This window comes from Xenopus laevis, chromosome 6L (assembly GCF_017654675.1).
Source record: "Xenopus laevis strain J_2021 chromosome 6L, Xenopus_laevis_v10.1, whole genome shotgun sequence".
In the NCBI taxonomy this organism is placed as follows: domain Eukaryota; kingdom Metazoa; phylum Chordata; class Amphibia; order Anura; family Pipidae; genus Xenopus; species Xenopus laevis.
The window spans coordinates 43762866-43790816 of NC_054381.1; the positions used below are offsets into that span (position 1 = coordinate 43762866).

Sequence of the window (27951 nt, forward strand, 5' to 3'; positions counted from 1 at the left end):
AGATGAAGCTGTATTTCTCTGAAGTGTAGCTTGAACCGTCATGAACAATGACTGTATTTATATATTCATGTAATGGCAAGTATTCAAATGTGGTGTTTCTGAAAAGCCACAGACCAAAGGTTTAATTTAAAATATGCTGTTGATAGAAAAACTACATTTTTTTTTTGTGTTTAAATAGCTGAACCTTAATAGTTATTCTCTTTTGGATTGTGTTGTAGGTTTGCAGTATATAAACATCCAAAGTACTCCAAAAAAGTGTTACACTTTAACTACATCTCAGAGTAAATATTTGTGGTCTTACAAACCAAAGTACTCGGTTGTTTAATTGTTAAGGTCTAAGGTTATTTTATGTAACTGGATTTCTCATTATTGTCAAGTATTCCAGTGATTTGATGGTTCTTCTGCCTAGAATCTGTGTCTGTATATGTGCCTGATGCTACATGTGTATCGACACTATACATTAATAACAGCATACAGGGAGGGAATCGGAATATCTGCACAAGTAAATATTTTTTATAAAATGATAGGAATCGTTGATCTTTTATGTTTTAGACCTACGGTATTTCAAGTACCATTATACTAAAGAACTGAAAATTAAGCATAACTCTATATGTATGTATTTATCTATGTACACAAGAAATTCACCGGCACACAGGTAATGCAAGCAGGTTATACCTTGCTAGAAGTTTATTGCAGCATGCTGCAATAAACTTCTAGCAAGGTATAACCTGCTTGCATTACCTGTGTGCCGGTAAATTTCTTGTCGCCATTGGATCGTGAGGTTGCCGTTTCCTCCATTTTGCTGTGCACCAGGGATCTCTACCTTTCGGGAAGGCCAGGGTGTGCGAGTACTTCTCTGTTGTTCTACGGTTTATCTATGTACATACATAACATATGTTTATATAATATTAGAGAGCAACAGAAAGTCTGGGGTGGCCTGGACAGACACACAAGGGTAAGATTTGCAGGTCACAAGGGTCCAGGCTTGCAAAAGGACTGGACAAGCTTTGAACATTTTGGGGTTTAACAGGTTGTGGACAGTTGTTCTATTAGTTGGACTTTTTTTTAATCAAGGACCCCATTATAGTTTGCAGGGCATGACTTCCAATCCTGTACACCGCAGAATGTGAACTAGAATAAACTATGAAATTAAATATTACATAATGTTTAGCATGACAACTCTAGACGGTGGTTGCTGCCATATATCATGCTGTGACTGTTCTGCTGAGTGGACAAAAAGTCAAATCTATGTACCTGATCGAAATCTACTGGTGTTTTGATAATTAAACGATTTCCAGCTCGGCAGGTGCGGACACAAAATACTCCATATACTGCCATTCATTTCTGTAGCAGCCAGCTGCACACATGGGTGAGATTTGGTAGTATAAGACTTCTTGGTTTCAGCTAGGCTCTGGTTTTAGGGCTCCAGTAAAGATTATTCTGGGAAATATAATTTCCTTATTTTGTTTTTTAGGATACTATCTTCCTAATGATGATGGTGAGTTTTATCAGTTTTGCTATGTAACCAACAAAGGAGAGATCCGTGGTGCAAGCACGCCATTCCAGTTTCGGGCATCTTCTCCTGTAGATGAACTCCTGACCATGGAAGATGAGGGGCATTCAGACATGTTGGTTGTAACTACTAAAACTGGACTTCTTGAGGTATGGTAGTATTTTTATTTACTTTCACTTATTTAAATATTGTACAGGGAGGTTCAACTGTTACATTTAACCTGGTAATTATATAGCTTACTACTGCATTTTAGGGTACCACCATATTTAATAGGGACATGTTGTCCTAAGAAATCATTCCAAAACCTATTTTATTGTGTTATTTGAGCAACATGAACTTTATTTACACTATTTGCACCTTGTTTCCTTCATTATTTTGTAATCCACAATTCGAGCATTCAGGCAGGTTCCATTTTGTGAAAGGTATTATAAAGGCAAAATCCTGTGTATGTTCCAGAATGAGGGAAGTGCAGAAACGAAAGTGAAAGTTGTTGCAATGCCTTAGGTATAGAATTAATACAATATATGAATGATAGCTGAGATTTTTAAATGAGTTTATAACGTTTCATTTGAAAAGGACATTTATTTTACATATTTTTAAGATAGGGACATACAGGGGCTGAAAACAGCTAGCAGAAATCCATTGGCTGATTACTTTCCTACCATGGACAGTAGCCTCCTCTCTCTTCCTCATTGGTACATAAAAACTTCGTAGAATTTTGGTTCAAAATGCTGAGACTAACAGTTCCTTGGCGATGCCCACCGAGTTTGTTTGTGTCAAGTCCTAGCCTTTTCCATAGTCTTGTGTCTGGTTGAAGGAACTGAATGGAAGCTAGTGCTTATCTGACATGTTGGCTTGCAGTCGTTTGCATTGCCCGCTTGTTTTCTGCCTGCCTCAAGCTACTCTTCTTGTCATGCGGTTAAAGACACACTTCCACCACTATCACGAAGAAACAAAGTAGGACACTGTCATATGAACGATTTTCCCACATGAGAACAGCTGCAAAAAACAAGTTTCTAAACAAAATGTAATGAGATGTCTGTGTTTTCAGTTCTTGTGAAATTCAAGGGCACTCTCTATACTCTAACACTACTGTAGCTTTAATAAGTAAGCTGCTTTGTAGCCATGGACAGCCATTCAATTTGAAATATGGCTAAATAGCACAGGTTACATAGCAGATAACAAACTTGGTTTAGTTCTTAACTAACCGGTACCTTTTCTCCTATTTCAGGTAGAATAGCTACCCCATGGCTATACAGCAGCATATTTATATCCGCTATAGTACAGTATTTGAAGGAAATTGCAGTTTCTAGTCCAGTGCAACAGTACATTGTATTTTAATTACTTTTTTGATGTTACTGTTTCTTTAACTTATTTGTATGTTTTTAGATTGTGGGATGAAGGCTGTATATAAGAAATGAATTTAAATCCCTCTAACCCTAATTATAATTTGAATGCTTAAAATGATTATGTTTCAGTTGGCTAAACTTTGGGTTATGACCATGATAAGCATGCCTGGCATTGACGACAAAGACTATGAACAATGTGGCTTGCAACTTTCGACCCACGTTGCCCACAAGTAATTAGCTCTTTCTTTTTTAATATATATTCAGAGATCCTGCTGGGCCATCAGTAGAGATGTTCTTGGAGCTTACTTAGTGGATGCTGTAAAAGCTATTGAACTTGCTGGGTATTCTCTACAGCACTACCCTTGCATTGGTTATGTTTTTCTTTTGATCGGTTCATGTTTTTAATTTAAGATGTCATTTGGGAGATATGAATGCATAAAGCTCTTTTTTGAATAGCTGCTTTTCATCTTTTCCAGTTAAAAATCGAAAAATCCATGAAAGAAAAGGAAGAGCTTATAAAAATAACAACTGTGCTTGAAAAGGAAGTGCTACAGTTGAGAGAGCATGTTGTAAGCTTAGAAGGTGTGCTTCTACGGGAACAAAAGATATCCGAGCAGCTTACGTCCGAGCGAGAGGTAAATATTTAGGATTGTCTGCTGCAAACATGTCTTACTTAACATTGAAACCTTCCTATGTAGATGCAGTGTATTGACCTGTCTATCGGGTTATTCTGTGTTTCAGGGTTTAAAGCCAGTAAATCGTTCAGTTTTTTGCTTTCCTTGTAATGTTTGCAACAGACATCCAACTAAATACTGTTATAGTTTTTGAATTATTTAATACAAACTTTCTCCAACTCTCCAGAACCATTGGCTGCAGCAAAAAAAATCATCCAAATAGAATCCCAGTTTATCTGTTTACATCTGGCTCCATGATCTTTGTCCCTGCAGCTGGAGTTGGAAACATTAAAGAGGACATAAAGGCAAAAATAAAATCTTATTTTTACTTTATTAACTAAAAAAAGAAACCTATCCCCAATATACTTTAATTAAAAAAAGTCTACCATTTTTATAAGAAACCTGATTGTTTGCAGTGAAATCCCCCCTTCATTTACTTGGTCTGACTGCTGCAAATATGAATCTCTACATAGTCGCCGGCTGTTCTACAGGGAAACCAGCAAAGCTGTTTGGCTTTTTGAGTTCTGGGAAGTCCCTCCCCATGCTGTTTGAAAGTATAATCATTTACTTGCAGAGCAGTTAGGGACCGTCTGAAGTTTCCTATTCTCAACAGTCTGAGCAAGTAACTAAAGGGAGAATTTCACTGTATACAGTCAGGTTTCTTATAAAAACGTTAGGCATGTTTTAATTAAAGTATATTGAAGATAGGTTTCTTTTTCATTAAAGAAAGTAAAAATGGGATTTTATTTTTTGCCTTTACATCCCCTTTATTTCACTGTATATTCATGACTACTTGCGTATGCACCAGACTTGTAGGCCACAGAAGGAGCCTGGACACCTGCATTGCTTATGGGTGTAAACGCCATGTGCAGGACACTGAGGATTAGGAGGAGACAATAGGAGCTCTCATGTCATTAACCGAGGCACATGTGGGGCCTTTCAAACCAAATAACTAATTTTTGCAAGCAAAACACTTTGGCAGGGCAGTTGAATAATTTATATGGCTTTACTTGACCTTTACATTGTGCTTAGTTTCCTTTAGAATGTGGCAGAAGGAATGCTCGGAGGCACCTTAACATTTATACAATGTAATACACTATAGCTGAAGTTTAGCAAAACTGATCTGATTCATGAAGTACACAACAGTTTTGCCCTTATTGGAATCCATTTGAGCAGGCATCCCTGATCACTAAATGCAAATAGCAGCACACAGACCTCCGAGAATGTCTGTTATTACATGCTGTCATTTAGTAAGAATCCTTTCATTCTTCTTCCTAATCCTTTTCTTGAACTGCTGCTTTTGCAAAAGTAATACAGTAGAACCCCCATTTTACGTTTTTCAGGAACGTAAAATCAGGGAAATGTATTGTGCATAATATATAGGTAGTACCAGAAAACAACAATGTAAAATAAGGCAAAACTTAAAATCAGGGGATGCAAAACAGAGGTTGATTTAACAGCAAGCACCAAAACTTATTGTGTGCCATTGCTATACGGGAAATGGCAATTGTAGTCCAGCAACAATAATAGTGGGGTAATTTCATAGACGATAGAATAACTTAAGTTTGTTATGGGCAGGTAAGCAATTTCGATCATAAAACGTGACTTAGTATATACTGACTTCTTTCTAAAAACCGTTTTTTAAATCCAGAATCTTTTGATATAGTGGCTAAATGGCAGGGCACATTTTCTTGGCTTTTAGTTCTTTATAGCAAATTGAGAACAGTGTGCCACTGTAGAAGTAAGTTGTGCTTTTAGTATGTGTTGCTTCTCTTTGAAGCTCTGTTAGAACTTGAATGGGATGCTGACAGGCAATATAGTTCAAGGTGAAGGAGGTTTGCTTTTAAAGAGCACAGGTTAATTCTATTAACCTCCTGCCACTTTGGCTTTTATGTTGTAAAACAATTAGAAAGCTTTAGCAGTTTAGTACAAAACCTGGATCAAAACAGTTTCCAGATGTGTTGCAGTAGGTAAATATCTGCCAGTAGATCAACTTAAATCAGCAGATTGCAGTCAACCTATCGATTGCATTTGTTTCTTTGGAGCAGCCATGTTCAGCAAAGTGTTTGGTGGCTCTGTGTGCACATAAATACACTGGGTGAAAATCATTCCCCGTCTTTCCATATAATCATTAGCAAAGTTGTTTATTTACTTGATCTGTTGATCAGAGGACTGAGTAGTGTGGTTTTTGGCACAGCTGCATAGAAACCCAGCTCCCGCAAGAAGCTGAATTTCATGTTCATTCCAATGTCCTGGTGCAAGGAGGATATCACCAGCCTAGGGGACACTGTAGGCTGTAATCAACACGCTGGTTTTATGGGGGATTTTATGGTGCTTCAAGGGAATGTCAACTCAAAAAAGAACTTTTGCCTAATTCAAGAAATCAATTTTGCAATATATTGGTTACATTTTTTTCTGTTTTTTTTGTAACTTATTCTTTATTTGCTTCACATAAGTCATACATCAATGCAACAGTTTTTCCATTTGTTCAACCAACAATAGTGGTTTTTTAAGTTTTTTATACTGGTATGGGATCCTTTATCCGGAAAGCTCCGAATTACTGAAAGGCCATCTCCTATAGATTCTATTTTATGGGGTTTTTAATTTATTTGTACAGGTATGGGATCCGTTATCTGGAAACCCATTATCCAGAAAGCTACGAACTGCTGAGAGGCCGTCTCCCATAGATTGCATTTTATCTAAATAATCAAAATTTTTAGATTATTTTCCTTTTTCTCTGTAATAATAAAACAGTACTTTCTACTGAAGATACTGAAGATATAATTAATCCTTACTGGAAGCAAAGCCAACCTATTGGGTTTATTTAATGTTTCAATTATTTTTTAGTAGACTTAAGGTATGAAGATCCAAATTACAGAAAGATCCCTTATCCTTAAAACCCCAGGTTCTGTTGAGTAGGGATGCACCGAATCCAGGATTCGGTTCGGGATTCGGCCAGGATTCGGCCTTTTTCAGCAGGATTCGGATTTGGCCGAATCCTTCTGCCTGGCCGAACCAAATCCGAATCCTAATTTGCATATGCAAATTAGGGGCGGGAGGGAAATTGCGTGACTTTTTGTCAGAAAACAAGGAAGTAAAAAATGTTTTCCCCTTCCTACCCGGATTCGGTTCGGTATTCGGCCGAATCTTTCGTGAAGGATTCGGGGGTTCGGCCGAATCCAAAAAAGTGGATTCGGTGCATCCCTAGTTCTGAGCATTCTAGATAACAGGTCCCATACCTGTATATGTATCGCTATTGAAAGTAGTGTTTGTCCTTTTCTATTCTCTGCACTGGCAGTTCAGACTGTTGAAAAAATGTAAAACAAGATTAACAGACCTGTCTTTGCTGGGGAACATTGTTTAAAAAATTAATGACCAGGACTTAAGGTCAGTCCACACGAGATGATTCAGGGAGATTAATTTCCCCAGCAACAAATCGCCTCTTCTTTGGGGCGACAAACTCCCCCCGAACTGCCTCCCTCCGCCCTCCGCCGGCTAAAATTAAAATCTCCTGCGACAATTCACATGCTGCGCTTCGTTTTCTGAAGTCGCCTAAAGTTTCCTGATGAGGCAACTTCGGAAAACGAAGCACCGCGTGTGCATTGCTGCTGGCGATTTTCATTTTAGCCGGAGGGAAGGGGGAAGGCAGTTCAGGGAGATTGTTGCCCCCCGAAGAAGAGGCGATTTGGCGACTAATCTCCCCGAATCTGCTCGTGTGGCCTGACCCTTAGACAAATGCTTCTTGCAATAGTTTTTACAAATAAACTTTAAAAGCACTGACATTTTTTTAAATAAATGTATATTGGAAAGTTGCTTAGAATTAGGTTTTCTTTTATTAGGCACATTTTTATTTTGGGATTGACTTGCCCTTTAATCTGGCAATCCCATCACAGTATTCTTCTTTCCTGTCTCACCTTATTTTAGTAGCGATTTCATGACATGATAGAAATTGAATTAAATGTCACCCTCATTAGGCCTCCTTTTCTATAATGACATTATTGTGTAGGAGAGACTGAGACGGAGGTAACACATTGCATGCACATATGACTGCACTTGTATAGCTGAAGAATAAAACTGTATAGCATATGATTTATAACTGCACTTTATCTCGACATTTGGAAATGATTAACAGCTAATATAATCCGTACAGTAGCAAAGAATTCCAGGCCAGAACTAAGAAGTTAATGATTCCTTAGATGCAATTGTTGTTATATAATAGTATTGAGAAATGATCTGAACACAAAGCAGTATATGTACCATAAAATGCAGCTACTTCTCCCCAATCACTTCTCTTTCTGTTGTAGCAAGTGGTTGGTGAGCAGCTATTATGCACGTTCACTGTAGATAGCGCCACAAAACCTGAATGTTTAACTCTAACTCATTTACAAGTGGGGAACGTACAATAAACACAAAAAAAAAAAAAAACCCTGACACAATTCTAAAGTGAGAGTGATGTTATCAGGCATAAAAGATCTGAATTTAAATAACTTCATTTCTGTTTAACAGAGAAATGTAAATAAGCAGTGAACGGATAAGAATGAGAGAAAAGGGAACAAATGTATATAATCTATTTCAATATGGCATTCCAGAGCTTTCTTGGTTAGTACTCAAGCTAGCTTGTTTCTATTATTATTTTTTCGCAGGATTCAGTGAATCCAAGTTCCTGGCCAAACCAAAAAATCTAAACCAAAAAAAATCACTTGACTTTTCGTCACACAAACAAGAAAGTCTAAACATTTTTAGCTGTACACTATTTGCAAGGTTTTCTTTCCCCCTTATTTCCCTATGCAAATTAAGGTTCAGTATTTGGCCAAATCTTTTACAAAGGATTCAGGATTCTGCCGAATCCTAAAATAGTGGATTCGGTGAATCCCTAGTGAAAACAGTGTGTGTGTGTGTGTGTGTTAAACGGCAAGACTTATTTTAGACCATTTATACATTTTGAAAGTTTATTCCAGTTTGAAGCTTGCTTTAGATGATCGATATTTAGTCTCATAAATCTGTTTAAATATGCAGCATCAATAAATATTCACATTAGATGCTTAAAGGGGTGCTTCACCTATAAGTTAACTTTTAGTATATCATAGAATGGCTAATTCTAAACAACTTTTAAATAGGTTTTCATTATTTATTTATTTATTGTTGTAGTTTTTTTTAATTATTTGCCTTCCTCTTCTGACTCTCTCCTGCTTTCAAATGGGGGTCACAGACTCCATCTAATAAACAAATGCTCTGTAAGGCTACACATTTATTGTTATTGATACTTTTTATTACTCCTCTTGCTATTCAGGCCATCTCCTATTCATATTCCAGTCTTTTAATCAAACCAATGCATGGTTGCTATGGTAGTTTGGACCCTAGAAACCATATTGCAAACAGGAGAGCTGCTGAATAAAAAGCTAAATAACTCAAATACCACAAATAATGGAAAAAAAAAAAACAATTTGCATATTGTCTCAGAATATCACTGTCATTTTGACTCAATTGCGAACAACAGACATGCTACAATATACAGGAGTTTTGTCTCTCTGTATTCTAAGCTTTGTTGATGTCAGTGTTTTTAGTGCAACCTGCAGTGTTTCTGGCCCTTCTTCATAACCATATAATCATCTGTTACGGAAAGGAAACATAAACACTGAACATTACCCCATCCTGCAATTTCATTCAGCTTCCAGAGCATTTATTTCCCCTGACAATCGCCCAGACAAATGAGCCATTTTATCCCTTCTATTCTCCAGTTTCCTCACTATTGAATTATTATTTTGGTTGAAAACAAAGTAATATCGGGGGGAAAAAAGACCAAGTTTACAAATAAAAAAAGTTCTATTGTTTGCCTGTTTGCATTTATAATAGTTTAGAATCTGGCATCTGTTCTTTTAAATTACATTTTTTTATGTTCTTGATTTAGAGCTGTAGGCTGTAGGCTAACTACACAGTTAAATGAATCTTTACTCACCCCCTATCACTGGGCTTGTGATCATATTATTGAAGGGCAGCGGATATGAAACCAGCTTGCAGTCTATAGTGTTGTGGTGCCCCCTAGTGGTCGGAATATGTGGATTATATTGAGAATGCCCCCCCCCCAAAATATAGAAACATGCTAAGGAAATAACTTTTTAATGCTATAATGTAAAATAGAAATTCAAGAATAATAGTTAGTTTTTCTAAATTAAATATTTGCCAAAAATGTGCATTGCCCCAAAATATACATATTCTTGCACCTGAAAAACAAAGGCGATACTCGCTTGCTCTGTATTAAATTTGTAACTACATGCATTGTAATGACTCAATTTAACCCTTTATAATTTGAACAATTTATTTATGGAATAAACCTGTTGTATCTCAAAATATATATATATATATATATATATATATATATATATATATATATATATATATATATATATATATATATATATATATATATATATATATATATATATATATATTTATATTTTATATATACCTCCTCTCTGTATCACTTTGGGGGGGGGCCTCATCCTGAGCAGAACTCACAGGTTGGGACAGAACTCCGAATCCCAGATCTGTAAAACTGTGCGAAGTAACACATCCTGCGTAGAACTACTGGTCAAAGCACAGCACTGCAAGGATATACTGATGTGTGGTCATTCTGCTCACATTTTAATGCTGATTTTAGGGCTATTCTATTTGGAGCATCCTTGATGTTTTGCTAAGCAACTAGAATCAAAGCTTATAACATTCCAAGTACGAGCACATCTCTGGGCATATCATTAAAACATACAGGTGCAGGCACAATAAGCTCCTTAATGCTCCATCTGCAGCTCCATTGTTGAAGTGTTTTTTTTTCTATATAGGACTAGCTTCTTTATCTCCTCACTTAAAACATGGCAGAATAATAATAATAAAAAAAAACGTGGAGTGTTTCAATTCATCTAAAATCTAAATTTAACCATCACTTGCCTAAAAGCCTCAGTAATTAAATCTTCCATTGAATTCAGTGAGGCCATAGGCCTTATAGCCGAATAGAAGACAAACCAATAGTAGAAATGTGTCTAAATTATAGATAAAATAATCATTTAGGGGGTTACTGTATTTACTAAATTCTATATTTAAATTTAAAAATTCTAAAAAAAAATTCTCATGTTTTGATAAAAACCAACTCAAACAAACTCCCATCCTTGAATTTATCTTATTTACTAATTGGAGAAAAAACGCAACAAATTTGTACGACAATTCTAATAGCGCAACTTTTCTGGATTGTTGCACAACAAACCGGAATTTATTGAGTTTGCCAGACCTCTCAAATTTTTTTGCCATTGACTTATACAGGACTTATACAGGACTGTGACAGGTTTGAGATGGAGTATTTCCTGGGTTGGGCTTTTAGCAGCCTCAGGGTATAATAAATCTCGAACAATTCAAGTTTTTTTCCTTCTAAAAATTTGAGTTTTCTAGTGAAAATTTTTTCAAGCTTTCACAATTAACCCCCTTAAAGTCTTCAGTTGATTTACAAGATTTCATTGCAGCAGAAACTGCAGGGCTGGATATAATCGCAGCTACATTTTTTATGGGATTTTACACCTAGAGGCACATCAAAGGTCGAATTTCGAGTTCATGTGAGCTTTTAAAAACTCCCATGAACTGGAAATTCGAAATGTATTAAAAAAAATCGAATTTTCAAAACTCTGGTGAATAGGATTGACCCGAAAACTCGAATCAGATTCTATTCGAGTTTTTTTCTCTAAATCAATCCCTGGACGTCTTCCATTGACTAAAGACATCCTGGTTTACTCAGGTTTTAGGTGGCTAATAGTCGAATGCCAGTGTATGATAAATCTTGAAAATCAAATTCAAATTTTTTTTTTAGAAAGAAACTTAAATCAAATTTTAACGATTCCCTAGTTGAATTTGACAGTTTTGACCTTAAAAAAACTTGAAAATTTTAATTTTCACTTTGACCCTTGATAAATCATGCCCCCTAAAGCCAGAGAATCCATATTCGCAACAGCTGAACTATGTTTATTTCCTTCAGGATTGGCTACTTAACAATACATTAAACACTTATTTTATAAATAGCAGAAATGTAAAAAGGTTCAGTGATGTGAGCAAAGAACTAAAATTCAAAACAAAACAATGTGTCAGTTTTTTGGTGGGGTATTATCTACAGATAGGCTGGAATGGAAATCCACACGCACACACCAATGTTCCTGCAGTGAATATATCTAGCTAGCTGTCTCAAAGTGAGCATGTTTCTCTACTGTAAAACTCATCAGGGCATGATTATGCTATGTGACTGATAATTATGGGGCCTATCTTTCCAGCAGGTTTTGCTAGCCAGAGTGGTAGGCAGCAGACCTTTTGCCAAGAGAGGAGGAATTTGAGAGACCGGGATGGTTATTATAAAAAAAAAATAAATAAATAAATAAAAATAAACCCATGTAGTGGAATTTGTGGGTCATTCGTCAGATTGATTTACCATTGATTTAAACTTGTTTTTTTTCTGTGGGAGGGAAAAAGTGCAAGTATGGTTTGAAGACTTGTTACTTTGTATGTATCTGCTGTACCCCTGGGTGCTTGTAAAAGTTCCTTTCTTAATTACTACAGCTCTGAGCATGATTTTCACAATTAATGAGTAAACACAGCCCCTCATTATATTTTATTGTACTTGAATACTTGGATGTCGTCCAGTGCTATTTCAAGAAGTATGGAGCACTGCAGGTTAGTCTGACCCTTTCACTGCCAGATGTGCTAGCTCTGCCGTTTATTCTTTTCCAAGAGAAGCCTGCATATGCTGCTTGGTATTAAATACATGAAATCAATACGTAACAAACACATTTGACGTGGATATTCTGTCCCTACATATTGTATTGAATGCTAAATCTTCCATCATTATATATTAAAGGGGCAATATATCCCCTTATTCAACATGAGTGCAAGGAATATGGCTTGTACTGAACATAATTTGTGCTAAACAGGGCATTCAGGGAAACTGAAGATACTCCATGTTTGGTCCTTGCAGACTGATTACTAAATTTCCAGTGCAAAAATAATTCCCTTACACAATGGACTCCTGCTAACAAAACCATCATAACAAAGGGTGAAGGATGGTGGTTGTTTAATGGAAATATACCTTACAAAGATCAAATGTGGAGAAGATTCAGTTTCCCTGTTTGCCCTGTTTAACTCAAGAAATAACAAAAATAAAAAGGCAAAAGCTTTTTTCAGCTCAAGCCTGTTCATTGAACGAGGAGCTATACTGACCATTTAATACAGTCTTTCGAGCAACTAATTCTTGCTAATAATTCTGTTACGTGTATTCTTATGTCTCCAAATGATTTTTGATTAAAAATAAGTATTTTCAGATATTTTGCACTAGACATGCCACAACTAATGTAAAATTAAAATACCCAAAGCTTAGATTAAAAGTGAATGCCCTCAGTCTTGCAAAGCTTGCTTGTCTCTTCCAATGTATAAATCTGGGTTACTCTTTGGTTTTGTCAGAGACCAAGGGAAATGTTCATTAAAGGAGAAGGAAAGGTACCGAAGCAGTTTATTGTCAATAAATTAGCCACAATAGTGCAAACTATAACACTATTTATTCTGTAGAATGCTTTATCATACCTGAGTAAACAGCTCTAGAAGCTCTCTCTGTATAGGATAGCAGCTGCCATATTCACTTGGTGTGACATCACATCCAGCCTGAGTTTCCCTGCTCAGTCATAGCTCTGGGCTCCGATTACAGCAGGGAGGGGAGGATAGAGGGGGAGAGGGAGCAAACTGAGCATGCTCAAGCCCTAGAAGAAAACAGGAAGTCTGATACAGAAGCCCATGTGTACACAATAGAAGGAAAGAAATGCAGTGTTTCTTTTGACAGAGGACTCAGAGCAGCATTACTTTGAGGGTTTACTGGTGTATTTATATAGACCTTTCTGATAAAGCTTACTTTGTTTTAGCCTTTCCTTCTCCTTTAAACAAAACAATATGACTAATGGTACAGGCATTAAAAAATCTTTCCAAAAGGCAAATTGCCCATCTCCATTCATTTTAATGGGAGACCCTATTTACGGTAGGTGGTGGAGCACTCATTAACATGTTCACCTATATTCTATGCATCGCACACAGAGTGCTTAGTTATTATTTTAGATTGTAGTGTAACTATATCCTTATGATTGCACACGTGCAGCCCTGTACTTTTACTGTGGTAGAGATGATCTACTTGTCACCTGCTCCCTTGAACCCCTTGAAATTAAACCTAGTAGCTGGTAAATATAGCTGGTAGGGAAGAGGGTGTCGCCGACCCTGTAAACTGTTCTAACTTGATACATTTATTTAATGTTTCATTAAAGGGGTTGTTCACCTTCCAAAGACCTTTTTTTCAGTTCAGTTGTTTTCAGATTGTTCACCAGAAATAACGACCTTTTTCAATTACTTTCCTTTTTTCTTTTTTTTTTACTGTTTTTCCAAAATTTTTAAAAAGTTTAAAGTTGAATGTTCCCATCTCTGGTGTTTCAGTCTGGCAGCTCAGTAATTCAGGTGCAGACTCTAAACTGTTACAATGTTGCAATATTTAGTTGATACATTTCTCAGCAGCATCTCTGGAGTATTAGTAACTAATGTATCAATTCTAACAGCTGCCTGTAATTTAACCAAGGAATTCTGCTCAGCAGGGACAAAGATAAGAAATGTATCAATTTAGAACAGTTTATGGGGTCGACGACCCCTCCCAGAGCTGCTTTAGAAGGCGAAAAATGAAACTTTACACTTCAATATTAGAAAAATTGTGACACATAGAAAATAGAAAGTAATTGGAAAAAGTCTTTGGGGGTATATGTATCAAAAAGGAAGTTAGAGTCCTTTAGAGTGAAATTCCACCACTCTCCCTTCATTTCTATGAGTATTTATCAATGGGTAAAAGTGAAAGTTCATCCTTTGATAAATATGCCTTTCAAAATCCAATAGAAATGAATGGAGAATGGCGGAACTTCACTCTAGAGTACTGTGGCGATCTCTAACTTCCATTTTTGATAAATATCAAAGTAACGCCCATTTGAAAGCTGCAAAGAGTCAGAAGAAAAAGGCAAATAACTATAAAACTATAAAAAATAAATAATGAAAACCAATTTAAAAGTTGCTTAAAATTGGCCGTTCTATAACACAGTTAAGGTTACCTTAAAGGTGAACCACAACTTTAAACTTAGATTTTGGAAAAACGGTAAAAAATGGAAAGTAATTGAAAAAAGTCTTTATTTCAGGTGAACAATCTGAAAACACTTGAACTGAACTATGGGATTATTCTGAGATATAAGGTGTTTCTGTAAATGATTGTTTCTAGTGAGAGATAGTGTTTGCATAAGTCATTGCAGACAAACCCTCATATACTCATAAAACAGTAGCTGTCGTTAGTATACAGTGGTTAGTGACAGGAACAAGCAATCAAATTAAGCCAGAATTATCCAGATTTTTTATGGTACTTACCTGGCAAAATCTAACATTCAGATTAGATTTATAATATGTAATTCACAGGAGATATGATAGTACATAGAGCTGGCAGAAACAATTTGAAACTTGGCAATGTGTTCTGTATATGGATGGGCTAGTGACTGTACCATGGAAGATTTTATGGGGACCAGTTTTGCACCCCTGAGCATGATATCACTTGTGCCTACCCATTTGCATACGAGTCCTTAATGGATTTATTTGTCCAGCTCCACAGCATGAACTGCATTTATGCCTCTTTATATTGCAAAACCTATATGAATGAATGTCTTCATAAACTAATTCTTTATCTAATAGGCATTGTTTGTTTTATGGATTGTTAATGCATTTTTGATCAAACAGTCCTTTAAATACAGTGACTTTCTATGTTATCTGTGCACATGTTGTTTTGATTGTAAGTCTAATTAGTTACAAAATTTATTTTGACAGAGAAACCCTATTAAAATGTCAGCACAATTGATGTGCCTGATTGCTGAAATGTGTGGCTATGGTGGGTGTATTTGTAGGCAACAAATAAGAGGCGGTATTCCATATATTCCATGAGTCCTGTTGCATTTCTTATGAATTTTTTTTTTACTTTTTCTTTTTCTGAACCTATAAAAGATTTGAGCTTTTACTCAAATTTCAATGACAAATAACCTATGCCCTGATAACTTTATTTTTATGCAAGAGTCAATTTAAATGGTATGTTACTCGCAAGCACATTTTCTAATCCAGCTATGCATGCCTTTACATTAGTGTTATGTGACTTTTTTTCTTTTGTGACAGGAGCTGTTGAATGCATCGGAAATCTTAAGAACTGAATGTGATGAAGCAAAGAGAAAATATAAGGACATGTCGACTAGACTTATTCAGCTAGAAGAAGATATCATGTCAGTGACACAGAAAGCTATAGCAAAAGAAACTGAGTTGGACAGGTAACTTCTGAAGATCAAGTGTATGCAAACTGCAATGTTGATCACTGGGGGTGCCCAATATTTGCCACTGCCAAGTGATTATAATCACTTACCAGATACCGAGCCAGAGGTTTTCATTGAGCACCATGGAGCAATCCTCTTCTTGCTTCTTCTTTCTTTTGCATGCATAGTAGAGGGAAAGCTAAAGTTTAACAAAAAAAAGCTGGCCTTTTCACTCTATTGTGCATGCATCTGCTCTGGGCATTGAAAACATAAGAAGAGGATTGCATTGTGGTGCTTAAGATCCCTGGAATGATTTAGTTTTCATTTAACACTCAGGTGCACAGGCCTAGGGTATCAGGTAAGTGATTACAATCCCTAGGGGGTGCCTAACATTTGTCAGCCCACAGCAGTGATTTACACTTTACTTTTCTACCGTTCTTTCTTTAATGTACATTTTAATAGTGCTCAGAAGAGTCCTCTGAGAAATATTACCATGTTGTAGGCATGTGGGTTTATGTCCCCTTTAAGAGCATGAATCTTTGATTCTGATCAGTTTTGTTTTTTTAATCTTCTTAGCTTGAAAGATAAGTTAAAGAAGGTAGTACTGGAGAAAGAACAACTGGAATGTCAGTCGAAATATGAGAAGGATGAAAAAGAACTCTATAAGGTAAATATATACAACAGTCATGTTATTGGCAGTCGCTACTTAACACCACCACCTCTAAAGGTGGCCATACACGGATAGATCCGCTCGTTTGGCGATGTCGCCAAACGAGCGGATCTCCCTCCGATATGCCCACCTTGAGGTGGGCAATATCGGGCTGATCCGATCGTGGGCCCTAGGGCCCAACGATCGGATCCTAGCGTTCGCCAAACGGGCGGTCGGATCGCGGGACCGCATCAACGAACAGATGCGGCCGCGATCCGACGGGATTTTTAACCCCATCCGATCGAGATCTGGCCGACTTTCGGCCAGATCTCGATCGGGGAAGCCCGTCGGGGGCCCCCATACACGGGCCAATAAGCTGCCGACTTGGTCTGTCGGCAGCTTTTATCGGCCCGTGTATGGCCACCTTAAGTTAGAGCTAGTATTGTACTTAGTGATAACTTGTAGGCACACCAATTCTGCATCACTAACACTGGTCATTATCTGTTTTAAAGTGCAAGTCAACCCCAAAATAAAAAATTGCCTAATAAATGAAAACATAATTCTAAGCAACTTTCCAATATATATTAATTACACATTTTCAGTGCATTTAAAGTTATTTGTAAAAATGTTTGCTGTTGAAAGCAGCATTTTTTAAATTCCTGGTTGTTCCTTTTTGAACAATGTTGCAAAAGTCCTGGTTCCCCAACAAAGTCAGGTCTGTTAATTAGCTGCCTTGTATTACATTGTATCAACAGTCTGAGCCATCAGGGCAGAGAAAAGAAAGGAACAGACAGATACTGCTGTCAATAGCAATATATATGCAAATAACTTAAACATTTGTAGTGAATGTATAATGTATATTGCAAAGTTGCTTAGAATAATGTTTTCTTTTATTAGGCAATTTTTTATTTTGGGGTTGACTTGCCCTTTAAGTGTCTGCATGTATAGGAAAGGTTATGGTTAGACTGAACATATTTTTCTGTAGAGCATATTTAAACATGTTGCCTTACATGTGGCACGCTGTGAATAATAGAGCACTGAACTACAAATGTACTGTATGTCTGCTCTCTAGAAAACAGGAATTCGTTTATTGCCACATATTAGTTCACAGATGTTAACATAAAACAAAGCAAATATTTCCTGCATATTAGAAAACATTGAAAGAGACCATGCTGTGACCGTGATAATCAATCCACTTGTGTTATTCACACCTATTCTTGCCCAGCAACTTTACAAAATAAACGGCTGAACTATGTTCTATTGGTGGATGACAAGGAAGAAACATGAATGGCAGTTATTACCTTTCCAGAAATAAGTCACCTTGCCCAAAGCAACACCAAATATTGCACCTTGTTTTATGACAAAAAATAAAATCTTTGTATTTTCATGACAGTGTCCTCTCACCATAAAAGTACAGTTTTCAAACACACTTTTTAGGATAAATGATTGTTGAAGTTGCAGTCACACACACGTAGATTTCCATGAAGACTTTTGTGCAGACTTTTGAGCCAAAATGAAACCACTAATCAAGTTTGATGGGTAACATTGGTATCAGGTAAAGGCTTGCACAAACTAGAGAGCATAATGTTACTATCAGGCTGGTGCTTATTAGTGTGAAGACATTCTTTGCTACAGGCTGTCTGATGAGCTCAATTTTATAGCTTCACAATAAATTATATTATATAGCCCTTTTGCACGAGCCAGAAAACAATGGCTTGCAGTGCCAGCAGGTCAGCAACTTCAACTCCCTGTCTCGTGCTAGAGAGGATTGTTCTCAGATGTGTGCACTTCATTAGAAAGAGACATATCTTAATATATTGATGACCACTCTTAAAAGTAAGGTTAACGGAGTCATTTTATGTCTCTTCGTTTTTTTCACTTTATACCAACCTTTTATTGCTGCCATCTTGTGATTTATGCAGTTGAATACAATAAACACTGGTCATATCAATAATGATACTGTGAATGTTTGATCTTTTTTTAGGCGCATACAGAAATAATTAAGAAAATGTTATCTTACTCTAGAGGGGCATTCAGGATGACTGAAGTCTCCTGGTTTGACTCAACAGCACTTAATCTTGTGGGCCAGAGAATTTAGAATGAAGCTGAAAGTGGGTGGGCCAGTAAATCTGCTTGTAGGTGCAATGTCTGAGTGGTCCACACAGTGGTATTTGTTTGAGAAGATTGCATGCCTTTCTCCATACTTGGATGATTTTGGCACGATTAGAGTGACTTAGTTTTTCGGTTACTTATCACTGGAACATTATCCTATGTGACCTTTGCCTTATAACCACTTGGCAGGCACTTGCAAATCAAAACCAATTCATGTCACAAATAAATATGTAATGTTTTATTCACTTTGAGAGGTTTCTGAAAGTTCACACTTCCATAACATGGGTTGTACAAACGGACTATGTACTGATGATTAAAAAGCTATATTTTCACCCATTTTACTTTTATTTTTAAGTAAATGTTTTCTCTTATTCTATGAATAAAAGTAGAAAAAAAGACCATAACCCCAGATGAAAAGTTAGCTGATTTATGCTAAAACTACGAAGGAATTCTTCACAGATATTTTGGAAACATATGGAAAAAGTTAGGAAAAGAGACAGTGTGCCTTGCATCTTTCTTAGTGAAAGCTCCTCATTTTTTATTTACATATACGTGTCCTATAACATTGTGGAAGAATGAAGATTGTTTAGGTACAGGCACAGCTCGAAGAAATAGAACACTAACATATCTAGCTGTGCTATGTTGGAATCATATACATCGCAAGGATAGAGTCACAACACATATTGCCAGCGTATAAAAACAAGCCATTGTTTCAGATCTTTAAAAAGGTGTTTAGAAATATAATGCTCAACAATTCATCTGGACTGTTCTTTTGTAGTGTCCCCCTAACTTAGTTATTATTCCCAGTGGGAATCAAAACTGAAGGTGAGGCCAGTGTCTCACAATATGTAGTTAATCTATAGGGGTCATAAACAGATCCCTGGTGCTAGAGTGTGAATGCAAGGAGCAGTTTTTACATGGCTAAATCTGGCGATGTGTGGCGAATTTTGTCTGTTTTTTTACACCACATAATAAATCTGCCCCAATGTGTTCTGCTTTGTAATTGACCCCTTATATTTTGAAGGACTATTACTTGTAAAGTGGTTCCCCTTTAAGTTAACTTTTAGTATGTTATAGAACGGGCAATTCGAATCAACTTTCCAATTGGTCTTCATTATTTATTTATTTATTTTTTAGAGTTTTTGAAATGCAGGTATGGAATCCGTTCTCCGGAAACCCGTTATTCAGAAAATTCAGAATTACGGAAAAGGCCATCTCTCATAGACTCCATATTATCCAAATTTTTGAAAATGATTTCCTTTTTCTCTGTAATAATAAAACAGTACATTGTACTTGATCCCAACTAAGATATAATTAATACTTATTGGAAGCAAAACCAGCCTATTGGGTTTAGTAGACTTAAGGTATCAAGATTCAAATTACAGAACAATACATTATCTGGAAAACACCAGGTCCCGAGCACTCTGGATAACAGGTCCCATACCTGTATTTGCCTTCTTCTTCTGACCCCATCTAAATGCTGTGTAAGGCTACAGATTTATTGTTTTTGCTTCTTTTTATTACTCATATTTCTATTCAGGTCGTCATCTACACATATTCCAGTCTCCTATTTAAGTCTGTGCATGGTTGCTAGGTTAACTTGTACCCTAGCAACCAGACTGCAGTAATTGCAAACTGGAGAGCTGCTGAAAAATAAGTCCAATAACTCAAAAACCACAAATAATAAAAAATTAAAACCAGCTGCAAATTGTCTTAGAATATCACTCTCTACCCCATACTAAAATTTAACTCAAAGGTGAATAACCTCTTTGATTATCTAGTGGTAAGCCACCTTCATCAATGTATATCTATTAAGGACATAAATTATATTGATAATATTTTGGTCATGTCGGTTTGTTGTGGATTTTTTTTTAATTCATAGGTTCACTTGAAGAATACAGAGATCGAAAACACCAAACTTCTAACTGAGGTCCAGACATTAAAGAACTTGGATACAAACAAAGACAATCTCATTGCCCACTACAAGGAAGAGCTTGGAAAGCTGCAGATTTGTCTAGTCGATACAGAAAGAATTAATAAAGAACTTCTGCAGAATTCTTCAAATAAGGTGGGAGCTGTGGAATTAGGCAAGCATTACAGCCCAAGCAACATTACAATTAATGAACCAATAATGGGTTATGAAAATGAACCGTAGTACATGTAAGCACACAAAGAATAAAAGACTCTTTGTCCTTGTAAAGGTGATATATTCTCAAAAGACTATCAATTCCATAGTGTTATATTTGTGCCTATAAAGCAATAAATAAGTAATGCCAAATATGTAGAGGATATTTGGCCTTTATGGGCAATTTTAATCCTGATGATTTATTTGATCTTAATCTGATGTTGATCCTTTGAAAATAAAGTGATTTGTTTTAAATATCTTATTAGGAGGATATCCCCTTTTTAAAGCAACAGCTACGAAAGTTGGAGGATCAACACCAAGCCAGCAGACAAGAAGTTTCCTTAATGTCTAGGGAACTGAGTGAGGCCGTAAATAAACGTGATAAAACCATGTCTGATCTTCACGCAGCTCGTCTTGACACAGACAGTGTGAGGCAGCAACTGGCTGATGCTTTGGCTCAACTTAGTATTCGAGATGAGCAGCAGCAGAAGTCCAACCCTTTTGTGAAAAAGGACCAGGTAAAACACACAGGAGAGACATATATTTATTCAGATTTACCAATCAGAGAGCAGCATGCACGAAACTTTAATCAGTGAACTGGGTCTCCACTTAATGATACTGGGACTTCCCAGTTAAGGTCAGTGTCACCTGACTGATTCCATATTCTGGCTGTTGCCTTACAGTGGAAGACTCATTAACAGTTGCTGATTATTGTGACTTGAGGTAAGCTTGGATGTTGAAAAACTGTTGATCAAGTTGAACCCTCCAAATGACCTTTTTCAAAATCATGCGAGTGTGTAGTTTCAGTTATGCTATATATACTGTATTCAGAGCACTCCACAACCTGTCAACAACCATTTCAACTGAGGGGCACTGACCCCAGCTGTGCAAATGGCTAGATATAGCAGCTCCTAGTAATGTGCACAGTGACTAGTGTGAGTAAACTTTGAGTACTTCTGTTCTTATTAGGGGGTAGAGAATACCAGAGTGGAGCAGGAACTTCGCAAAGAGATTGAAGACCTGAAGCTGAGATTGCAGATGGCAGCAGACCACTATAAAGATAAATTCAAAGAATGCCAGAAGCTTCAGAAGCAAGTAGTAAAACTCACTGAGCAGCTTGTAAGTATCTAAGGTTACCAGCAGCTGGAGTCTTTTCTGGTGTTCGTGTAGAACCAGGAGCAATATAGTCTTGTCTCACGCATTGAAAACCTTCTGCCTAGCGTGAGAAAGTCGGTCATCCATGTCCTCCTTTCATACTTATTTTGAACAATCTTTTTGAAGCAGCACATTCGCTTTATTTCTGGCCATGGCTGGCTGTGTTTTTGGAGGGAACTGAGAAGCTCAAAGTTAAAAGAAAGATTAAGAACTATCACCTATGTAGCCACCTACTGTGTATAGCATGCTAAAGGTATGATTAGCAACACAACCCATGGTATCAAGCAATTTGGTGCTTTGTCTACTTTTTCATTAAACTACAACAACGAAAGTTTAGAGATCTATTGTGCTGGGTTCCCTATTGCCGCTCAAACTCTAAGTCTTTATATTTATACTTTTTTAACTTTACATTATAACATAGTGATGTAGGTTGGAAAAAAACAAAAAAAAAAACAAACATCCACGGAGTTGAACCTTTTTCTAAATGAAACTGCACAGAGCCTTCCTCACTTTTTATACCGGTCATTATGTATTTAACTTTGTATGTTCTATGTATGTAATTTACGTGATTTCTTCATATAAACACATTTATTTTACAGTGCTACTCAATATGTTGGCGCTCTAAAAATACATGTTAATATTAATAATAATAACCTTCCTAACTGCCAGTTGATCCAGATATAAGGCCTTTACCAGTTTAAAGGGAAATAATTACTCTCCTCCCGTAAATCTATACGTCTTTTAATACAGCTCAAAACCTTGCTGGCTTTTGCAGCTGCTGACTGGCATTATAATAACAGTTAAGCCAAGTACCCCATGGTACATCAAGGATTTTCCCATCTTAGTTCCATTGAATGTCTAAGTAACTTGATATTTTAATATCCTAGGTGCATAATCTTACAATTATCAACATAAAATCTGCCACTTAGCTGCCAAGACGGCTAGTTTATCCAAATATACCACTTACTGGATGGAATCAATTGGCCAACTTAGTTTTGTGTCATCTGCAAGCACAGATATTTTACTTACATTACCCTCCCCTAAGTCATTAATGAGCACATTTTATAAAATTGGACCCAATTCAGATTTGAAAGTTATTTTTAAACTGAACTGTTTCACAGGCGCCATATTGGGGTAATTTTTGACTTTTAATATGTGACATAAACGTATACTTTTTATCTTTAAGCACGGTTCTGGGATTATTTTTCAAAAGTTATAATTGTTTCACAGGGATGCCTTCTTTTAGGCATGTAGGATGGATACCTTCTGACATAATAAAATAAAAAGGTTTTTAAAAGGCAATTGTTTTGCCTTTCAATTAGCTATAATTATACTTGTTGATATATTTTGTTGCTTTAATAACAGAAAGCTTCAGAAAATCAGCAGAAAGAAAGAGAACTGTTTGGGAATACAGAGGTTGCAATTGTTACGGTTATGAACCAATGTACTCCACCAGGTAAGCCTAAGACCTTTAGGATGGCTTTCAGATATTCCATTGAACTTTTTTTGTATGTTCGTTATATTTTGCATGTCTGTGGTTTTTAAAAGAAATTCGTATTTGTAGTAATGTTATTAGAATGGCTACCAGCAGGGCCGCCATTAGAAATCATGGGGGCCCCGTACAACAAAATGTTCAGGGCCCCCTGTGCACCGCCCACCCGGCCCCCAAGCCCCACCACAGATCCCGCCCACTCCACCCTACAGTTAAAAGACCACATAGACGTCAGTGCTAAAAAAGGTAACCCCACACACACGTTATAAAAAGCTATTGATGGTCAGGCCCCCTTATAAGTTAAAAAAAACTATGGTGCCAGGGCCCCCCATAAAAAATTGGTGGTCAGGCCCCCCCTACAAGTTATAAAAATAATTGGTAATCAGGGCCTCCCTACAAGTTAAAAAATAAGTCCCGGTAAAGCTGTACAGGGATTGGATAAGGGGATGAAGCATGGCCGGGCCCCCCCTTAGACACAAAATCCTGCGGGCCCGGGACAACTGTCCCCCCTGTGACCCCCAGATGGCGGCCGTGGCTACAAGTCTTAAAAATAGTTTGTCTATCCTGAGACTGAAGCAGTGTGTTTGAAACCAGTTCTGCAGAGCAGGCTAGCCACAAGCAGTTTTCAGGATTTGTTGCAAGAAGTATTTTGTCTGCATAAATAACATTTAGAGGCTTGTAAGCAGAGAAGGGACACGGTGCAACAAGAAATAACTAAATGCCCTAGATCCATAACTCTGTGTTCTTCATTTTGGACCCTCTTTCAATATTAAACTCTCTGTGTTACAGTGACTCTACATTCTGACACAGGACAGCATAGGGACGTCACTAAAGAAGAAGAAGGTTTTGCAGGAGCCAAGTCTCCTACTCTTCTTTAAAACATAGGACTCATCACATAACCACTTGCTTGCACCATATTCATAACATAAGACAATTCAAATATATCACTAGCAGATTAAAGATGCTTCATGCCTAAACATTTACATGAACATTTGTTTGCAGAAGTGTTATGCAGTTATTGAGGTAAGCGCTTGAAAGAAATCTAACTGATGCTTTTGTGTTTCTCCTTCAGTGAGTCCATTTACTTCAGATACTGTACCCGAATTCGACATAAGAGAACAAGTGCGGGAAATGAGTTTAGAAATAGCTGAAAAAACAGAAAAATATCGGAAGTGTAAGCAAATGCTGGCTGTAAGTGTCATTATTTGCTAAAACAATGTCCTTTTTATATGTTATTAATGAATAATAAACGTCCTTGTTGTTTCAGAATCACAAGCAGCTCATTTCAGATAGTTCCTGGTACAACCCCTTTAATTTCGAGTTCTTGTCCTTTCTTTTTCTGTGGATATGGTCAAAGAGGTGCCTACTGTGGATGCTTCATTGATTTCCATTGGAGCAGAGGCAGAAAGCATGTACAGTAGACAACTCTTTGACCGTTGTCATGGTAGAAACTAAATGAGACTGGATGCAGGGTCGAATTGCCACTTGTCCGGGTTTCACTTGGACAGCCATTTTATCAGAGAAGCTATTCAGGTGAAAGCTGTCTGTCCAGATTTCCAAATTAAAAAATCCAGACATACTTTGAAGTAGATGGCATGGCGATCAGCTAGTCGGCAATTGTCATCTTGCCCCACTGAAGACACCGCCAATACAAAACGGCACCATCCCTGATGTCACCTGTCCACACGACATCCCCCTGCCCAGACTTCTATGTCCCAAAAGGTGGCAATCCTAATGCAGGGAGGCTGTTTAGAGAATTTTAAAATAAAAGGCTTATTTATCCTTTAATATTATGGATGCACCGAATCCAGGATTCGGTTCCGGATTCGCCCTTTTTCAGCAGGCATCGGCTGAATCCTTGTGCCCTACAATACCGAATCTGAATCCTAATTTGCATATGCATGAAAATGTATGAAATTGCGTGACTTTTTTGTCACAAATCAAGGAAGTAAAAAATGTTTTCCCCTTCCCACCCCTAATTTGCATATGCAAATTAGGATTTGGTTCTGTATTCGACCAAATCTTTAGCGAATGATTTGGGGGTTTGGCTGAATCCAAAAAAGTATAAATGTAAACCGTATTTTATGCACAGAGCATCTCTTTCCTGTTCTTTTGCATTAAAAGCAAATGCATTAAAATGGCTGTGCACAAGCCTAGCGACAGAACAAGTCTAAAAGGACAGGGAGTTGCAAGAGCAGTAACAAAAGTGCATCCAAGAAAGGAAGAGCATAAAATAGCACCAAATAACAGAATAAGACAACAGGGAAATGTTATGATATTTCTGCGCTATACTATAAAAATTCAAATTATTAGCATAGTATATGCGATTGCTGCCTTTAAGGTGTGCCTCCAGGAACAATTGGGGAAGTACATAAGCATCCACCCCAAATCACACCTTAGTTGTCCTTATAAAGCCCTTCACAATATACAGCATAATAACAGTCTAAAAGACTTCTAATACCAAACATTACAGGTAGTCCAGGCTCTTCCTTATACGTCACATCCTGTTGCGCACTTCCAAGTGTAGTGTGTTACCTGAAATATATTGTGTGATGAAATGCACCTTTGCAGTTACTTCTGCGTTGGTTTACTTTATTTATTGTTTTATGTTTGAATATTTGATAAGAACAGTCTAGTTTTTCTCTGGCTATTTTCATTCCTATAGTTGTCTGCTTTAACATGTAAACAAATGTGTATTTTATCATATACATTTAGATGGTAAGATATTGCGAGCAGAGTTGTTTTGTCAGTGTTAAACCCCGTTTGTCATTATTATTGTGCTGTGTAACTAGCACTGTATAAATTCATGTTGATATGAATTGCTTGCATTTTGTGTCTACTAATCTATTTGCAACACAGATACACTTGTCCTCTTAACTAAAGAAATGCCTTACCCCCCAGTTACAAATTGACGTTTTGTTTCCTCTTTAGGAAGAAAAAGCGAGGTGCAGTGCTTATGCGGATGATGTCGCCAAGATGGAATTAAAGTGGAAGGAGCAGCTCAAAGTCAACGACAGCATCAAGCGGCAATTGATTGCTTTGGATGATCAATATAAAGTATAGTGGTTTTCAAATCTAAATGATTGGCTTTTAATGTAGCTAGGCTGATATTTAGGGTGTAGGCAAGATCTTAAGTGCTGCAAGATTTTGTGCATCAAATTATGCACTGATTTTCTATATTTATTGTTTGTGAAGTGTTGTAAAATAACTAAGCAGTTTTAAATATATAAAAGCAACCACTAGGATGTTTCCTTGTTATCAAGAGGGGTCTCCTGTAATCATATTGCATGATGGGGGAATTTGGTATTTGTGAAGTAACGCAGAAAATGATTGTTTCTTCATCCTCTTTAGTCTGGCTTAGGTACCATATTCCCTTTCTACCACCATCTCTCATTCTATCCATCTCATAATAGAAAACAGATATTGATTGAGCAGGTTTAGGAGATGGTTTCATATGTATTGTTTTATTTAGCCTCTAAATTAATTTCAAATATTTCCGATCCATTTGATTACTTGGCGGAAGTTAGAGGGAACCACTGAAATATTCTCTCTAGATATACCAACTGCAGTTTGTAAGTACAGATATGGCATCTGTTATCTGGAAATCAGTTATCCAGAAAGCTCAGAATTCGGAAAGGCTGTCCAGATCCAGATTATTTAAAACAATTTCCTTTTTCTCTGTTATACTAAAATCATACCATGCACTTGATCCAAACTAAGATATAATTAATCCTTATTGGAAACCAAACCAGCCTATTGGGTTTATTTAATGTTTACATGATTTTCTTGTAGACTTGAGGTATGAAGATCCAAATTACTGACAGATCCGTTATCCGTAAAACCCCAGGTGCAGAGCATTCTGGATAACATGTCCCATACCTGTACAATACAATACAAAATAAATGCAAATATTTGGCCAATCATTTTAGAAATGTATGGCCTCTTTCATTCTAGTTTTGAAGGAATGATAATAGAATTATCTGGACTCCTCATGCTGAACATTTTTTCACACCAACTTTAAAGTAATTATTTGATAATGCAGAGTCTTTCTAATTATTCTTTTTTTTTCTTCTCAGGTACAGTCTGCAGAAAAAGATCGAGAAATATGTGACCTTTCTTATAGTGTTGAAACCCTTCATAATGAAAAGGGAAAAATGGAGCGATTTATAAAAGTGAGGACTAAATAAAAACATATATATTTATATGTATTTATTTCAGGTGGAGAGTACTCTTAAAAGAAAGCATGAAAAATTATATTTGGAATTGCTTTGCACAAACAGGTGCTGCCGTAATTAGGCTACTCAGTAACTCCAGAATAGCAACAATTTAGGAAATTTGCACCCAGATTATGTCCCTTTGATGAGCCCTTTGGGCTAAGTCAGTGAGTGCAATAAGATAGGTAATGCTGATCTCAGATGCATGTGCAAAGGTTTCTTCCTCATTTATTAGTGACGTGTGAACCTGACCCGTTTTGCTTCTCCAAAAATTCTCGAAACCGAGAAAAT

The 27951-nt window shown here is 36.8% G+C and overlaps 1 protein-coding gene across 1 annotated transcript in view; it reads left to right on the forward strand.

Annotated features, from left to right (window-relative positions):
* tax1bp1.L (Tax1 binding protein 1 L homeolog) overlaps positions 1-27951 on the forward strand; it is a 59715-nt gene that overhangs the window by 20219 nt on the left and 11545 nt on the right. The window contains 11 exon segments of the mRNA NM_001102666.1: positions 1475-1662; positions 3339-3497; positions 15783-15931; positions 16490-16580; positions 20557-20742; positions 21066-21317; positions 21769-21918; positions 23320-23410; positions 24519-24637; positions 26378-26503; positions 27523-27618. Coding sequence (NP_001096136.1) covers positions 1475-1662; positions 3339-3497; positions 15783-15931; positions 16490-16580; positions 20557-20742; positions 21066-21317; positions 21769-21918; positions 23320-23410; positions 24519-24637; positions 26378-26503; positions 27523-27618 — 1607 coding nt within the window.